The following is an 18,664-nucleotide window of genomic DNA, read 5'->3' as shown; positions in this document are numbered from 1 at the left end:
ATATTTCTCGTATTAAAAATATATTCAATGAACACGTTAATACGTTTTCTCTTTTACGTTTCGTCGAAAGAATCTATGAGTTATTAACACCGCTATCTTCCCTCTAACAACACACGTAATATTAATACAAGACTTGCTCTTAGCTCCATAAATCTCAAGTAACACAGCGAGTGTTAAAATGGTACAGGAACGCGTAGTAAAACGTCGGCGAGAAGTTCGCCAGGGCAACGGAACGGCATGGCAGGAACAGCAGGAAAGAGCTTGGCGCGGCGAGTTGCGCGTAAGTACAGTAGTGGCCAGTGGCGCTTAATGCACGTTGGTATTGTCGCTAATGCATCGGGCCGCAAGAAGAAGATGAATAGGGAAGCTGGCGTAGCGCGGATCCGGCGCGATTGTTGTTCGGCCGCATCAATCAGTCGCCGGTGCAATCTGTCGAGCGCGACGCCTTTAAGGTGATTCTCGCTTGTCAGCGCATCTGTCGGCTGTAGGCCGCGAAATGTAGGACGAGACGTTTGTTCCGCGACGATTTGTCCAGTACGGAGGCGCGCGGGATTTCTAATGGCCGCAGCTTTACGCTCGTTCTGTTTCGATGCAACGCTCATGATTGAGCCGCTACGGGGAGAGAGAATGAAAAAAAAAAAAAAAAGAAAAAAAGAGAACCTTCTACACGCGTTTATACCGTTTCCAAGAACGCCGCTGAGAATTTGACACGCGCACACCAGTGGCCAGTTCACCGTGCTTAAACAATTTCTCATGGTCTTTCTGGCACTCGGTTTTCGGAGATCGGTGCTATTTCTATCGCCGCGCGGTTGTTGCACCTTCAGGAAATCATTTTATCATCTATTTCATGCGTTTACCGTAACGTTCGGTTACGGTTCTGATTTTTGGATCACCGCTCTTCCGTTGCAACAGAAATAAAAATTTGCCCGTTCTTCGGTTACTGTTTCGGGCATTTATGTTTGGGGGGCAAATGAGAATGTGTTCGCCGAGCTGTAAGAATATCGATTATCAGCAATCTCTTTGTAACATTTTGCTGCGGATATTTCAATGTTTATATTCGTTTCAAATATTCTTTTACTAATATCATACTTCTTTACACTTTACTGGAAATATCAAAATATCTAAGATCTTTGTGTCCTTTCCTCCTTTTATCGTATATCGAATACATTACGCAAAAACTTAATCCAAACAGTTTGTACGTTACGTTACTTCTTTGCACTCTAGTCTAGAGAATAAATTAGCTAGACGGTAAATGGAGACATTAGAATTTCTAAACACTATTGTTACTTAACTGTAACTTTCGAACTGTGGATCCTTGAACGTTTCAAAAATTTCACGATATCGAGCTAAATTTTTGAATATACATATGCGAATGCCAAATATGATCTTCGAATATTGTATGCGTTTCTCCACTAGACTACTGCTGCTCATGATTTATGTATCAACATAATACACATATACTTCATACACATATACTATACTATATATATTCGCGTAAGTACCATACGTGTACATACGCATATCTAGAAGCGAGGTGCACGATCTTGCTTCGCGTATAGGAGATTCCGTCACAAGCCATATGAATCTGCGAGACTGTGAGGAAAGAGATCTGCGAGCGAACAGATGTTTGAAACGCGCTGTCGAGGACTCGCTAGTTTCTTCCGAGCTCTCTCTTCCTCCTTCCTTCGTCTTCTTAAATCTGTTTTCTATTCCTCTCTCTTTTTCCTCTCTTTTTCATAAATTTCTATCTTTACGCTTTTAATCCTTTCTGCGAACTAATTGAATAAGAAAATGATCGTATTTATTCGCAAAATGTATAATCTTGCACACTCGAAAATATAACACGTTCGTACGCCAGTAACTTAACCATTTTTCAAGATATTCGGGACAACAATATTTCAATAACTCGATACACGTAACGAATCTTTTAATAATAAAGATATTTCAATTTATCAATTGAAAGCTGAAGCCCTTTTTTCGAAGTTGCTCGTTAAAGTTGTATAATGTTTTTTCTTTTTTATTATCAATGTTATCGAAAATTTCGTTTACGTAGGCGAAAGAGAATCGATTTTGATTTATTCTTAACTTCCCTTCATAATCTCACGTACTTCTGTGCATTGCTGTTAATGCAATTGATTCAAATTGAAAGGCACGACAGCGATCAAGCAGGTATTTGATACCTGCCAGCATCGTTTACCCTAACGTCCGCGTCCCTTCGATCCTTGATCGCTTACCTACTTTTTTACCGTGCCACATCGTTCATGTTTTCGTACGTGACTGCCAGTAAAGTTCGTTTCTGTCACGAAAGTTGTGAATCAAAATATTGAGGGATAACGATTCAATCCCTCGCACTTTACAGCCTATAAAAAAATATTTTGTCTCTCATATTCGTCGTTTCGTCTTACTTATTCAAAATTGTTTACGTTCGTTACGTACGAACGCATTAAATTCGTTTGTTATAGATTTACTAGAAATCAGTCTTATATACAAGCTTTATTATATAAAATTCGATAATATTCTAATTCTATATGGTTAACAGAGCATTGCATTGTTTTAAAATAAATACTTTCACAGCAGCCTATAATATCTGTATCTTTTACTTTTATTTTTGCGTTTTGAATTCAGCATTGTAATTCACTAAGTATAATTAATAAAATTAACCGGAGCATTGAATCTCCTTCGAATAAGTACTCTTTTTATTCACACGATATTCTACGTTTCCACGTTCCTTCTCAATTTGATATTCTGTTTCAACGTAGTTAACGCAATCAATCACAGCACGGCTGTCCTTTTTGGTTTTAAATTTGTTTCTACGTTTTGAAACTCGACTTGTAAAATAATGTAACTTTTATCAACAAAAAAAAAAAAAACTTATAATTCCGATATATTGAGAAATTACGAGAACGATAAAAAACAGAGAAGAGAATAACACTGTAAAATTGCTTCCTTTTGATCTGAAATCCTAAATTGCTGTACGTTTATTCGGAGGATAATTCGAGGATCGAAATTGTATTAATTATATTCGCATTTCTACGACTATCAAGCATGGAATTATCTTTACTCTTTAGACTTACGGAGGAGCTTGATGATTGCACAAAGAGGTAAATTCGTTTCACACATCTTAGATAGCTCATACCGCGACGCATTATGTATTTCACAGTGCATAAGTCCAGCAGCTGTTTGGAATCTCTGACGAACGGAACGGACTGTGACGCCCCGTCGCGTTTCTTGGTTCTTGGTGAAAATTGCTTGATCGTTGTACAAGAGTATATAGACTCACGTACCTTGAAAACGCGCTAAAAACTGGACTTTCCTTATAAAATGATCAGATGGTCGCGTCTCATGCGAAAGACGTGGAAATAATTTTCTCGTAATGGATTTGTCGCGAGCGAATTTTTCGTGTTGGAACAAAAAGATTGACAATTTTCTACTAACTCTTTGCCAAATGCACGTGGCAAAAACTACGTGTTAAAAGTACGCTCGATACAAGGAGCTTTTAGAAGATCAAAAATCATCGATAATCAACGAGACGAAAAAATGAAAGGAAGAGAACAATCTTACGAGACTGGAATCTTCGTAATGTTTAGTAAGCGTACATGGTGTGAATAAGCATAAAAAAAGTTGAAATTGTTCTGTACGTTTTATAGCCTATCTGATATGGTTAAAGCGAAAAGTTGACTTTGTAAGAAATTCAGATGAAAAGATAATGTGCAATATGACGAGTATACTCGTAAAAATGGTAAACACGTGGAAACGAAGACACTTGGTTTCGTCATATCGAAACTACCATAACGTTTCTCGAATATGTCGTTTACAGTTTACAAAAACTTGTACCATTTATCGTCAAATTGAATATAATTTAAATAAATGAAGTGTAATTTAAGTGGGAAAACGTTTGCTTGTGCTGTAAGACAAAAAAGCGGAGAAAAAAGAATCGAAACGTAATGTATGAAACATATGTAGATTTTTATCCCGGTTTGATGAAAAAGTTGTGCAGTGTTTCATACAGGTATTTGACTTTATCGCCGAACGTGCTAATCACATCATCATGTTTTTTCGATTAATCATGAAAAAAAAAACCACTTACTAAATTATCTATTTCATAAATTTGTCCACGTTAAAGGAACATCGAATTGTTATCAATTGTAAGAGAAAACGTATACTATGACATTGTCAGATGGGCTGCTGATATCCAAAATGTATTTTTTTATTACCAAAAACTTCTTTAACATTCAATGTCAAATTGGTCAGACTATCTATAATAGATCGACTTTATTGAAAATCTATTTGAGTTCTAGAAAGGATGTTATCACGTTCTATATTTACTTTAATTTTTTTAACGTTACTTTAAAAAGCTTGTGTAAACAGATTAAACGATAAAGATATCTATAACTAGCCTGAACATTCTTTATATCTAATGTATTTACTCCATTTATTAATATAAATAATTTAAATTTCAAAATAAGTAAAAATCACTGTCCCACCCAGTATCAACAATTTTATCGCTCGTTAAAGAGTAACCGAAAAATATGTAGCACATGAAACGAAAGCAAAGTGGACGATAGTTAACCGAATACAATAATCTCGACGCCAAGTATACTATCGACAAAATACAAGTAATTAAAGATACGCAGAGAAAGCATGCGCATTACTTATGGTCGGCGGTATACTCTCATGGCTAATGGGCCAAGATATTAATTATGATTCATTCAGATAGTCATCAGATTAATGCACACTGGCATGGGTTACCGCGGCAGGCTCGCGCCAAGTCCTTCAAGTATCGCCACAAGTGCATCCTAATGCCTCGGTCGGTCTCCCTCTTTCCTTCAGCTTCTCATTTCCATATTACATACCTCGTTTCTCTTATTAATTTCGTCTTACGACTCTGCTCGCTCGCGATCCAACATACTCGCCACTATCTTTCAGGCCGTAGCTCTCGGATCGCCCTCTCTCACGATCTCGGTTCTTTTCTGTTCCTTTATCTTGCTTCATCTCCATCTCGATCTCCATCTCGATTCTCCGTCTCTATTTCTACTTCAAGACGCGCTTTCTTTCCTCTCTCCAATCGTAACTCGATGTTGCGTGTAAATATTATGGAAAGTCCAAGGATACTTGGAGGGTTCTTCTTCGCCGTTCAAGGTTCTAAGCAAATATCCAAGTGGCATAGTAAATAAAGCGCTACCGCTCCTGTCGGTCTGGCAAATCCTTGTAGAAAGATATGCAACACCAAGTCCGTCGATCACGGTCAAAGGTCGGCCTGAACTTTTATAATTCCACGATGACCGGTGTCTAAGTGCCTGTCTAACTTTGTGTCGTTGCGAAACGTTGAGAGGAAAACCGGCGTATCAAACGATGGATGAGTTTTATTATCTGTTTGGTGTTTCGTTAGGCGATTCCATTTATTTATATTGACGGAAATTAGCAGAATATGGTAATTCGTCGTCGTTCTTTTTTTTTCTTTTTTTTTACCAGAGTTGTCTCATGTGAGTCAAGCCTTCGGTAGAAACTTTTTGTTCCCATACGTTTTCACTTCGTTTATATGCATAAACGACGTTATTCTTCTAAGTATAAATACATGCTTGTGCTTGTCTTAATCTTTACATGTTTTATGTCATATCCTTCAGGTGTATAAAACAACAGTAAATGAATATTCAAAGAAATAGTAGCATAAGGTGGTAAAGATGTATTTAAATGCGTACTTTTTTTTTAAAGAATATTTTATGTTTCCATCGATTGAAAAATGTAACTTTTCCAAGATGGGAACATTCAATTTTCTGTACATCTCTTTCTCTGAAAAGGATCTTACATTTGAATCGATCCGAAAATGTACTGCTTTTAAGATAAGAAAAGGATTTGCTGTTTGTATTATATTCGCCGTGAATTATTTATAGAAAAGTGAAAGCACATGTCTTTGGGTATTTGCCAGTATATAAATTATTATCTTTTGAATTTACACGAAGATATTTAAATTGTTTTGCACTTGTATATTCCAACTACTTCCATCAGCGCCGGAGGGCTGCGGCTGTAATTACTATTGCATTCTGATGCGCTCAGGTTCGTTCTCTCGTTACTTGCGCGGATCTCTTAAAGTTGCTTTTTGTAATTCCTGCTCGTTACCCACGTATAGAGCATCGTTGGCTTCTCTCGCTTTATTTTTAATCATACGATATTATTTTCGAACTTATTTGGAATACACCTAAAGCCATTTTATGCTATTCCGCCTAGCTTGGATATTTCATTGTTCTTGTTTTGTCATTAGGTCGATGAAAAAGTTCTATGGTTTTTGCTGCTGAAGGAAATCGGAGAAATGAAAATCATCTTAATCTCTAGAAATATTCGATAGACATAAAATTTATTAATATATTACTATGAACTTTAATTTTCTATCACGCAATTACGATTGTCTCGTGTTATTTGATAGTTCGAAAATTTCAACTATCAGATGCAAAATACACGTTATAATGATTTTTTTTACGATCAATTGGAAGTTTATAAAATAATTACTACTCCATTTTAGAAACGCAAGTGTGAAACATGTGCTGCAACCTTACGAAGATTTATTGCGTTGGAACAGAAGAAGTTGTTGATGACATTGGTTTAGAGATAGTTAAGGTACAGAAACGATATTGGTAGCTTACAGAGGATAAATGGCGACGAGTCGTAAAGACCTCTCACTTAATTAGCACTAAAATCCTTTTTGGAAATCCCTTTTTCTGTCAAAACTGTGGACGCTTAAGGTTTTTCGCCTTTTACTGCCGAAGATGGAAATACTTTTACTGTGATGCCATCAAGTACCTGCCTCAATCCTTCACGGTCGATACCTGCGGATTCTCACGAAGGGTTCGTCTTCTGGTTAAGTTTCTACACGAAGAAAAATTATGGAAGCTGAAGGGCTGCTTAACGGTGTTACCATTTTCGAATTCTTATATTTCAATTTTGCTTTTGTTTTAGCAAATAAACAGGATATGTAACGTCTCCAATAAATGTAAGACGTAAAACTGTAACAAAATCAGATTCTATGCAAGAGAAGAAGAATCACGTATGCAATAAGATTGAAACATGAAATTACAAAATTTCATCATTTCAGTGAAAAGAAATTTCATTGAACAATACAGAAATGGATGAAGCGATATAAATAGCAACTTGCTAGAATCATAATACAAGTTTTTACATAGTTCTTATATAATGATGTAAACTGAAAACACAGAATTTGCATGTATCTTTTCCTGGATAGTAAACTGATGAAATTAATCGTGAAATAAACGAAGTCAAAGATTTTATCGATAATACTATGAATTAATATATTGACATAAAAGAAACCACGCAATTCATTAACATTTGTAATTTAAAATATACGGAAAACTACTAATAATGTATCGATTTCCTTATGTATAGAATAACTAGGTGATAAAATTAGTGGAAAGCAGTTCGATTTGTGTTAAATGTTTCCGATTGTTTCTGATAATCCAGCAGTGTACTACATCATAGCTGCTTCGTACGATATCAAAGGTGGTGCGACTCGTTCAAGGTTATCGCAGAAGAATACGAGCGAAGAATAAAAATCCGACGATACGTAAGAATATAACGTGGTAGCGAGTATAATGGGACGTATTATGTATATGCGTCGTCTGTATCTTGGTGTATGGTAACAAGTAGCAATTACAGGTGAGTGAGGTCAGTGTTAATACGACAGTCGCGTGAGAGAAGAGTTCCAAAAATGATATGGTTCGCGAGCGGCGACACCGTGTCTTCTTGCGTAATCTCTCTGTACAATACGCACAGTACAACCTTCTCTTAGGCAAAGGTCCCGGCAGTGGGCATATATGTATTAATTTAGCTTGCTCATTACGTATTGAGAGTTCTGCGGACGCTCAACGCTGGATATTACATGTCCGTGGCCATCGTAATCACCGCTTTACACACTTCCACACCAGAGGCAAGGTCGCGAGATCCAACTCATATGCGTGTGACTATATTACGAATACGAATTTCTTACCAATGTCCACCTAACATACGTCTGCTTTTTATCTTCTTTATTTTTAGCAAAAGTCAATTTAGATCGTGGTGTCACGTGGAATTGTTTGCTTGTTATAACTTCAAGATTTGCGTTTGCGTGGAATTCATTTTCGAAGAATTTTGTTCTTAGAAAGAGAAAGAGAGAGAGAGAATCAAATTGGTAAATCTCTTTTTTAATTCTTTTTTAATTCTTTAATTTCTTCTCAATTCTTTCAATTCAATTCTTCTTTAATTCTTTTTTAATTTTTTAATTAATTATTTTAATTCTCCGACAAAGACCGACTAAATGACAAACATATCTTCTTTAGAACTTATGTGAATCTATAAATATGATGAATTATAAAGTATTTATTAGAATAATTCGTGAAGTATGATTGGTGGTATAATTTGCCTTTCTTACATTAGTAAATTAACACGTTCGTTTTGTTGATCGGATTTTTATTGGCACCATAAATCATTCCCGAAGAATATTTGTTTTTATATTGTACAATTTTACACGTCACGCATATAAATAGAGAATTTCATTTCTATCTTTTTTTTTCTCCATAGGATGCATAAAATTTATAAATACATTTCTTTTACTTTGAAGCACTATAAATAGATAATATCTTCCAAATTATTGTTTCAAGTAATAACTACGAATTAAATTAAATTAAATTTGATCGAAGACTTTTCTACTTACTGCTTTCTACGAATTATTATGAAATTTTTCCTGCTTTCTACCGTTCTTTTCAACTTTCATTACCTTTGATTCATGCGCCGAGTTCGAGTCAATATCATCGCAAAATTATGTGCCGAATCAAATCCAAAGCATACGCCGCGAACGTGTTAAATATAATCATTCAATATTCATTCATCGATATAATATTCTTTCTGGAAGATAATCACGTATGAAAGACGATAGTTATTAGTAACGAAAATAATATGGCACACGCAGAATCAGTGTAATAGTACGTACGCTCGTTACATTCGTCAGATATATAATTTAACTGTCGAACGATGTTAAACTACTTTTCAATCTGTGAATGTTCAATTGGTTGTAAATCGATATTTCCCTGTTATGTCTTCTACTTCATTATGTAATTATTTACCTTGCAGTACGATAACGTGTTTCTTGTATGTACCTGAAAAAGACCTTCGTCCACAACGAGATTCCAACATTCTGAACTAGCTTGGTATTGTTGTTCGATGCTCTGTGAATGAGACTTAACGACAAACTGCTGCACGTCATTCATGTGTGTCTGTTGCAGTCAAAAAGCATTCGTTCCCTCGACAGTTTCTTTTAAAACAATTGAAAATCGTCGATTTCTCGAGTCGAAGCGAACAATCGATCTCGACTGAGACTAATGAAGCTAAACGCTGCGACAGCGATAGCCATTAGCCATCGCAAATACACGAAACAAATATTTGTACTGTCTCTCGTATTCTTATGTAGCGATCAGTTCCTCCGTTGTCACCGCGAATACAGTATCATCGTGTAATTAATAATCGCGTAACGTCGCGGATTTTCAACAGTAAATCATGCACAAAAATGATCACAAAACGAAGCACGCACTTGTGTAAAACTGTCACGGTGCTCTTAAAGTAATCAGATAAAACCGAATCGATTTATCAATCGATAATGCCTGTTGACTCTAGTCGTTTTTTCCTCGTAGCTTGAAGATTGCAACGAAAATAAATAATCGATGTATACCGAATTATACTATATCACGAAATGGGATAGATTTCCTTCGAATCACACATTCTACCTTATTTTCTTACTAAACCTAAGTTAGTTTGAAATTTGGACGATGTTCAAATTCAATAGAAACACTACACTTTTTCGCGTCACAATCGCCTTTCTATCTAATTAGCGATTTAACCCGGGACTCCGTTTCAACGACGTTAACGGGTCAAAGATTTTCGACGAGGGAAAAAATGGCACGCTAATTTCCCACAAGGTTTACGTTTACTTCGAGCCGCATGTCGTCCGCGAGTGTTAGTCGCGGCCGCGTTGCCAGGAATACAACGCGATCACGATCGTGCTCGGCAAGGATCATGGTAGGGGTCCCCGAGTTCTCCGATTGGCGGCAGTTTTCAGGTGTAGTTCTCCACGTGCATGCACCAAGTCCTGTGCACGTATGCATTGCGTCACGTTCGCGTCTCTCGTTGCCCGACGAGGACTATCTCGGTAGGTCATTGTCACGATCCTCCTCCCGACTAACAACGTGACTTATTTCGCCGGCTATCCTCGACGTAAACGTAAAAACGTCCAACCTGCGAGTCTAGGAGAGACGTTTATTCCACGAAGAAGCTTAACACGTTGACAGCCGTAATAATTAGAAATAATTATTTTTAGTCCTTTCTGGCGAGAATTGTTTTATCCTTGAATAGAATAGCGGTAACATTGTTCAAGTGTCGATGAATACAGAAGAAAGTAGTTAAATACGGAATATCATTTTGTTCGCTTTTGTTGAATTTCGCTTTTACATACTCGTCCGCAACAAATATACGATTTTTATGACTATTCAGTCGCGTTATACAGGCATTTACGCTCAATTTAAGAGAACATTAAGAAAAAAAGATATAAATTGTACTTCGTACCGAAGTCAACTATCGAACACTTGAAATTAGGTACAATATCTTAAAAAAAAAAAAATAGTTTTATTCTTCTTACTAATAATAACGCTTTGGTTCATAAAATCCCAATTTTGAAAGATGAGATAAAAAGCGAGTTATTTGAGATAGTCAGATATTCACACGTGAAACTCTACATCAGGAAATTCGTGATGTACTCAGAGTCTGCACATTAGACACTTGATCCATATTTCTCCAGCTGAGTATTACGAGAACAGTTCTTGCCAAAGTAAACCGGTGCCAAAGTTTAGCTTGTAACTTATAACCGTTTAGCAGATGTTCATATATCAGAGCCTTAAAAATTGCACTATTCAATAACAAATTAGCTGTATTGTTCGATATTTGCCCTTTAACTTGCATATTTTACTTTCCACTATTTCCCCCACCCCTCCAAAAAACCGTATTTTTTCACTGTTCTTTTTTACTGAGAAACACCATACGATTTACATGTGGCGGTGTTTGAGAATCAATGGATTTTTGATATTCGCAGCTATTGTAGTGGATTCTCTGTGCGTCAAATTGTGCATCTCACGACAGGCAACGTGTTAAAATCCCGTCTTGAAGCCGCGTCTTCTCTCTGGCGCGATGTCTCGTGGATTTCGATCTAAGCGACAGACGTTCGTTGCATTAACATTAACCGATCCTATCTCGGACGTTACGCGCATCTTATGTGTGTCAGTAGGTTCGAAGAAATGTGGTAGAAGTTGGAAAATATAGTGCAACCTCAATTACCGAAACAACTATTTCTCTTTGTAGCCAGCTCCGCGTTTCTCCTTTCTGAGACGCGAGTTTCTTCCCGCTGTTATGAGCTCTTTTTTCAGTAGCGTGATTCGAAATGGTATTAACCTTCCGGAGCTCTAATCTATTAGGTACATGGGAAATCTTTTTAGTAATATCTTTTTGACGGACATATTGTTAAAGTGAATGAAATTTGCCGACGAAGTAGCTATTATAGGTACAATACATTAACACCGGAGCCATCAATTCGTCATTTTTAGCGGTTAATATATCAAATACGAGAAAAGCTTTTTATAAATATCCTTAAACAGACATATTGTAGAGGTGCATTAACGCCAGAATTATCCGTTTTATTAAATTTTCTATCGAAATTTTGAACGCTTGCAGTAATACATTTCTGAAGATGCGAGTGATTATAAGTTACGTGGATGAAAATTTGAATTTTCCTTTGTGTCATGCGGTTTTCACGTAGCTTTCATTGTGATCCTTTGGGTAATTTTATGTTTCGTGTTTCACGTTTCAGTCATTGATAATTCTATTGTTTATAAACTTTTCAGTGCTTAAAATAATTAGTATCTATATCCAAAATAAAATTGATAATATAATAAAATATATAAGAAGTATATAATACATAACATGTAATAATAAGTAAATATGTAAATATATTGGTTATATATTATAATATAATATAACAATAAAATCAAATAAAATAAAATAAATAAAACAATAAAATATAATATGAAAATAAAGAAGTTATAAATATAATATAACAAACTAAACTGATGTAGGTATTCACATATTTAATAAGACAACTAGATCTTTGCTATTCGTCGAACTACACGTATCATTTATCGAAAACTGGTTCTGGATATAAATAAGTTGTTTTAGAATTAAGTCATTTAAAATGTAACAAATCGCATGTGACACATACATACATTGAAATTGGAGAAAATATCAAGCTGCCTTGATAGAAATTGAATATTGAAGCCATCGTTCGTATGTCGATGTGCTATACATATTTAGATTTTCAACAAAATATCTTCGACTGTGTATAATGAATAATAATAACGTAAATTTATAAACAATACACACTTGTCTAATAACAGACGATCAAAACATTTTCTTTTAATCGTCACCCTAAAATTCAGATTAGTTTTTTATGTATAAAAATTAATGAAAATACGAAATTCATTGCAGGATAAAAATCTGTTGTTTATGATTACTGGAGTTTTCTTTAACCTAATTGAGTTAGATATAGAACGTACATAGTTTGCTAATTATAATCTGGAATATTTAGTACTTTAGTATTTTTTAGTATAAATGCATTTTATGAGAAAATGTATAAAACAAAATTTAACGAACTAAGATAAAATATACTCCAAGTCATAAATAAAATGCGATATTTATTATGTACAATTGCTTTTTAATTTGCTACAATTTTCTCTTTCTAATAATTACTCAGTTCAAGAATGTAAATTTTATTCCCTTCTTTTTTCACCAGCAATTTAAATCTCCCGAGTAAATTTTCAAATAATCAATAATTATGATAATTGTATTGATATTTGAATAATTATGACAACTGCATAATTATATCAACATTAGTCACATTTATAGTGATCTACATGCCGCTACATTATTACATAAAAGCTGATATTGTTCGTATAAACGAAACGCATCGAAACGCGAGCTAAACGTTTAAGATTTATCAACCGACGTTGAAATATGATTATGAGATGTAATTTTCAAGCAATGTAATGAGATAGAAAGATACGATTTTAGATCAATGGAATTATTCCACCTGTTTTCATGAAACTGCGAGTATGTACTATGCGCCATTTATGGTTCATAAATAAAAACATTTAATTATACCAACTATATGCTGCTTTTGTAATACACGTATACGTATATTATAATAATGTTGTTTACGACATCAGCTAACTTTTGAATATCTATATTATTGAATAATTAATCTTGAAAAGCTTCCTCGTAGAAGAAATGTGACGTTTCGTCGTAACTTCAACAATTTTGGAACTTGCACAATTTATACAATCGTAGAAGTTATAATTTATGAAATAAATTTTTAGAAGCAAGAAAATATACTAGAATCGAATTACGTAGAGTTAATTAGTAAATGAAAATTTATTAGCTTGAAAACGATTTCCTAATAACGCGAATATTGATGATTCCTAACAAAAAATATCTGGATAATTGTTAATAATATAAACATACATATGAATATATGTTATATAATAATATGTAATAATACAAACATATGCATAAATCGATCGTTGAATATAATTACTTAAAACAAAACGGAGACACGTTTCATTAACAATCGTCTTACTCGATGCTGTATCGGATGAAAAAAAAAAAAGTTAATGAAAATGCTAGTTTTTCTAGAATTACACAACTTGGCACACTGATATCCAGCAGGAGATAACGATAAATTGAAGAAAATAAAATCAAGGTCGTACGTACTTGCAAGGAACGATGGTGTGGATGATGGGGATGATGAAACTGCGGTGTGTGAATCATGTCGCCGGTCTCAGGATCCTCGCACCTGGATGACTTCGCGACCTCGACGCTGCTCGAGCTGGTAATAGCCGACTCGTCCTTTGCACTCGTGGATTCTTCGATGCTATCTTTTTCCTTCTTCTTCACTTCCGGCTTCGTTTCCTATATAAGCAATCTTCATATTATAATGCCAATGTCAGTTTTTCGTTAACGACAAGTCGCTCGAATGGTTAACCAAACTGCACGATTTTGGAATATTTTACATTGTGCAAAAAAGATTAATCCATGGTAGGATTTATTGTATTTTCATTAGGATCATTCGAATTTCTCGTATTACATCGTTCAAAAATAGATGAAATATTTTATTGATATACCTGAAGTTTAAATTAAACGTATCTTAAATATGTATTTTAAATATCTCTGTTCATTTTAAGTAGTTAAATCTATTCATTCGTTTATTTATTTGTTCCACTTGTATCGGAGTTGAGCTTGTAATTGCAATGATAACTGGAAAATTGTGAAGGACATTAATATATAATTTCATCTACTATGCTTTTATAGTAAGCCGGGTATAGTCTGAAAAGAAACGGTATAAAAGATACAGGTATAACTGGAATTTTGACCATAACGTTAATATCAGATGAAATATTCTATTTTCTGTATACCAACACCTTATATCTGTAATTTCTTATTTCCAAAAATTACAGTCACAGATCTCAGTCTTATATTTTTGTAGATAGATAATAAATAGACAATAGAGAATCGAAAATTAAAAATTTATAACAGATATAAGACTTTAGAAACAGTCATACGTTTCTATCTTGGGGAAGATTATCGTTACGCCGCTATTTTATTCAGTTAATTAGATACAAAAATGAAGAATTAAATATTTTAACATCGATTTAACAATTCTATAGCGGTGGTGAAATAAATGATGAACTATTATATTGTATCTTTATAAAGTAAATTAATATAAATACAATTCACTGTAACGATTTGAAAAGTCTATTTTAAAATGTTTATAGTCATAAACATAGAATATGTGTACTATAATCGTATAGCATAAATAAGTATACTCTAAATTAGAATTAAGAGTACTGAATCTTTCTAATAATAATTGTGAAATGATTCCAACAAACAGGATGGAAAGAAGTGACCCTCGTTTATAAGACATTGTAAAATATATTAACATCTATCTAATATCGATTTTTGTTATATTCGTTTTTAAAGAGAAACACGGAATAGCCTGAAATATTGCTAGCAACCATAGAAGAACAAGTGAGATCAATATATTACTCTATACACGCAATGCTAAAAATAAAATCCTTCTGGTTAAAAGCGTAGACTTAAGAATAATTAGTACATTGCCGATATTCATGCAAATTCATACATTTGAAGTCATAATTAAAAAGATAGAACCTCGCTGGAAAATTGTTTCATATTGTAAGAGGTACTGCATTTTAGTCAATTTACATATTTTTTCATATTACATGCATTCGTAATTCATATAACATACAATTTTGTATTTTCAAATTTCTTACAAATGCATAAAAATCCGCGATCTAACGATTAGAACGCAGGAGTAGAAAATAAGAAAAATCTCTGTGCCCACCGAGATATGTGTCGCAAGAAGCGGAAGCTATTATTATGATTATTATTATTGTTATTATTATTAAAGAAGAACAATTCCAAAAATAAATGCGAGATATTGAAATATCTGCAAATAAAGATCGAACGAACCTCTGATTGCGCCTCATCGAGACCAACAAGTTGTAGCGCCTCTTCGAGGTTGAATCCGTCGGGAAGTCCCAAAGTATCGTTGTTAAGAAGGCCTTCGACGTTTGCGCTTCCTAAGAGGCCACCTTCCAGTAAGTCCGAAGGGAAATCATTCTCGAGTTCTAAAGTGTTGGTTAATCCCAAAGAATCGTCGGTTAGCCCGGCTAACGGGTGATTTTCTAAATCTAACGACGCGTCTCTAAGGAGCTGATCGTCTTCTTCGACTGCGTTGTTTCCGTTCTCTCCTTGACTGCCGGAATTGAGGATATATTCACCTGTAACACAAGACACGTTGAGTTCAAGCAGATCGAACGTTTGCCAGAGGATCAAGGTCATCGATATCGTTCGAGAGGAGAAAAATTGTTTAATCGTGAAAAAGCGTTATTACTCATATTTCAATCTGTCGCATCAGTCTCATCTAATAGCGACTTTTGTCCCGCCTGACTCTCAGAAAGAACGCACGCGATCAAATTATCGGTTGACGAAACATAAGTAAGCGTAAACAGAATCGCGTGCCCAAGTACGACTCTTAAGGATCATTTAAAAGTATTTAATTGCAGTTAAGATTGTATAGTACCGGATAGATTGCGTATTTCAATTCTCCACTATTACATTCCGCACGTTATTTATTGACAACTATAATTCATCGCTTGCCATCCTTCTTTTTACCAGCTAATAGCAGACCTCGAAATGTGAAAGAAATATTTTTGACGGTGGGACGCGCGTTACGATTATATGCAGGTTTAAGAATCGTAGTAGTGTAAATCGGTTTGCTGCTATCTTTCGCGAAACGGCGTATCGTTGTCAAAGATTCAGTATATTTTTTCAAGTCGTAAAACGTACCGAGACGGAAAACAAAGTTATAAATGGGTAGCTTAATTAATTGCGAAACTATAGAAACAATGATTCTAAGAATTGAAACTGAATTTTGAGAACCTTGTCTTACACCACTATAATTTTCAATCTGTCGTATATGAATAAAGTATATAAAAATATATATTACTTTGTATGCTGAATTCCAAGCCATGGTTCAATATTTAAAACTTGTATCACTACTTTTTTAACATAATAAGACTGTCACAAATTTTAAACGCAGCAAAAAATGTTTGTTAGATCACGTACGTTTAGTTCAAACGTTTAATTCGTTGCACTATTATATCACATAATAAAAGTCGTCTTGCTTTCACATAGTATCCTTACGAACATTCTTCATATAAAGTTCACTAAATAAATCACTCGTGAAAACACCACGATCATCTGTCGTAAAAAATGCTTCAAACTGTAAACTTCTTATTATTATCACATCTTAATAATATTGAAACTATTTCATCAAAATCAATACTTCACGCATCGATACATCGTTATTACATATACAAACGAATATTGGTAATTCGGTGTTACATGTACGAATCGACGCACTGATTCAAAGCTGTAAAAATTCTAGAAACGTAATACTTCCACGAAAAGATCTACGACGCGTTATATTCATTTGGCGATTGGGCGTTCGAACATGTTTAAAAAAAAAAGATTATACATAAAAATGGTTCTAGGAGGATTTGAGCAAACCGGATTCACTGTGACTCAACTAAAACTCGATTCGTCTGGAGACGCAGCACTCGAAAACTGACTGTAGCCGACGGACAGGTAAAATTTCGGAGGAGGGACAGGAAAGGTAAAAAAGCGCAACTAATTGTGGGACAAAGGGGTGTTGTTGAAGATCCACCTGCTGGTTTGAACAACCCCCAAATGTTCCCGCCCCACGGCCAATCGCGCGTCCCCGTTTCTACCCTACTTCATCCCTTACGCACGCTCCGAACGCGATCTCAGTCTACATTTACCTCACCGTCGCTCTTCAAAACGCGCAACGCACCATCTACAATGCGTACAAATTTCTAAAGTGCCTGTTCTTCGAATCGATGTTTCACTACGTAAATATTGTACGTCCACTTTTCGTGAAATTTGAGTTTTCATATGCAACTGATAGAGTCCCTCACTGTCCTTTACACGACGCGTAAAAATCACATTTATATTTATTTCGTAAATTTGTGAAAAATAATATTTTTGTTTATTGTTTAGAGTTTATTATGATGGAGATATTTTTAAGAACCATAATCCATCTTCGTCGCTTTATGTGGCTGAAAAGGGTCAATGCATGATTTGCAATTAAATTTTATGATAGCATCGACGAACATAAATACAAAGTAAAAAGTATTTATTTGTTTATGAAGTAGCATCGAATTTTTAATACTGTTTCGAAAAGCGCTGAAAGCGAACGTACACGGTGTTTTCTCAGTAAGCGATCGAAATTAGGGTTCGACGTTCCCGATATTTTTTAGCTTCTAATGTGATGATGCATATGGAATATCGCATATAGTTTCTTCAAAACGCCATACATGCAGCCCTATTCATAAGTATTACAATAGTTACGGTAAAATAAGATAATCCTGACAAATCATTAGATACTTAATTCCTCGACGCTCGTGCCCGTTGTTTAACTATGAGAATACGAGAATGAAAGAGTACGACGATGAAAGGAACTATGCGATGAATTTAGATGTGTGATACCGTACGGTAATAAATTAATTGCTATATACACGACCGTCAACGGATTGAATAATAATCTGAACAGTCAAAGACAATCTACCTGCAGAAGGAATTTCCGACGAACAATTACTCGCAAAGTAAAACGAGGTAACCCGCGGTAATTTTTATGTTCCACATATCACGTAACAAAGACATGGCTACGTTAATTGAAAGCAAAGAGCGAATCTTCAAAGTGACTCTTCGCTGTTGTTTTGTAATTTATCTAACACGGATAAGAGGACTAAATTTCAACAATACGCGACACCTGTATCGAGATAACAATTTGGCATACAGATTATTGGTAGAGTACACGACAAATCGACTGTAACTTTACCAATGGCGCAAAGCTTCGCTCTTTCTGCTAATTAGTCTCGTTTTAGCGTGCGCAGGAAAAAAGAAGTTAAAAGACGGAGTGAGAAAT

At 34.9% G+C, this 18,664-nt stretch overlaps 1 protein-coding gene and 1 long non-coding RNA gene across 6 annotated transcripts in view; both read right to left on the bottom strand.

The window, feature by feature from the left end:
* Cnc (NFE2 like bZIP transcription factor cap-n-collar) overlaps positions 1 to 18,664 on the bottom strand; it is a 112,411-nt gene that overhangs the window by 28,209 nt on the left and 65,538 nt on the right. For all 5 annotated transcript variants that reach the window (XM_072004932.1, XM_072004931.1, XM_072004933.1 and 2 more), the window contains exons 4-5: positions 15,625 to 15,935; positions 13,849 to 14,046 (exon numbers count right to left, since the gene is read on the bottom strand). In XM_072004932.1, coding sequence (XP_071861033.1) covers positions 13,849 to 14,046; positions 15,625 to 15,935 — 509 coding nt within the window. The remainder of the gene's footprint in view (positions 1 to 13,848; positions 14,047 to 15,624; positions 15,936 to 18,664) is intronic.
* On the bottom strand, positions 10,647 to 11,979 carry LOC139988028 (uncharacterized). Its single transcript, XR_011800010.1, has 2 exons — positions 11,365 to 11,979; positions 10,647 to 11,236 (listed from the first exon to the last, which is right to left on the bottom strand). It is a non-coding gene; the product is annotated as an uncharacterized lncRNA (long non-coding RNA).

This window comes from Bombus fervidus, chromosome 6 (assembly GCF_041682495.2).
Source record: "Bombus fervidus isolate BK054 chromosome 6, iyBomFerv1, whole genome shotgun sequence".
Lineage (NCBI taxonomy): Eukaryota > Metazoa > Arthropoda > Insecta > Hymenoptera > Apidae > Bombus > Bombus fervidus.
The sequence above is the reverse complement of the archived record's forward strand: the minus strand, read 5'-3'. Positions and strand labels throughout refer to the sequence as shown.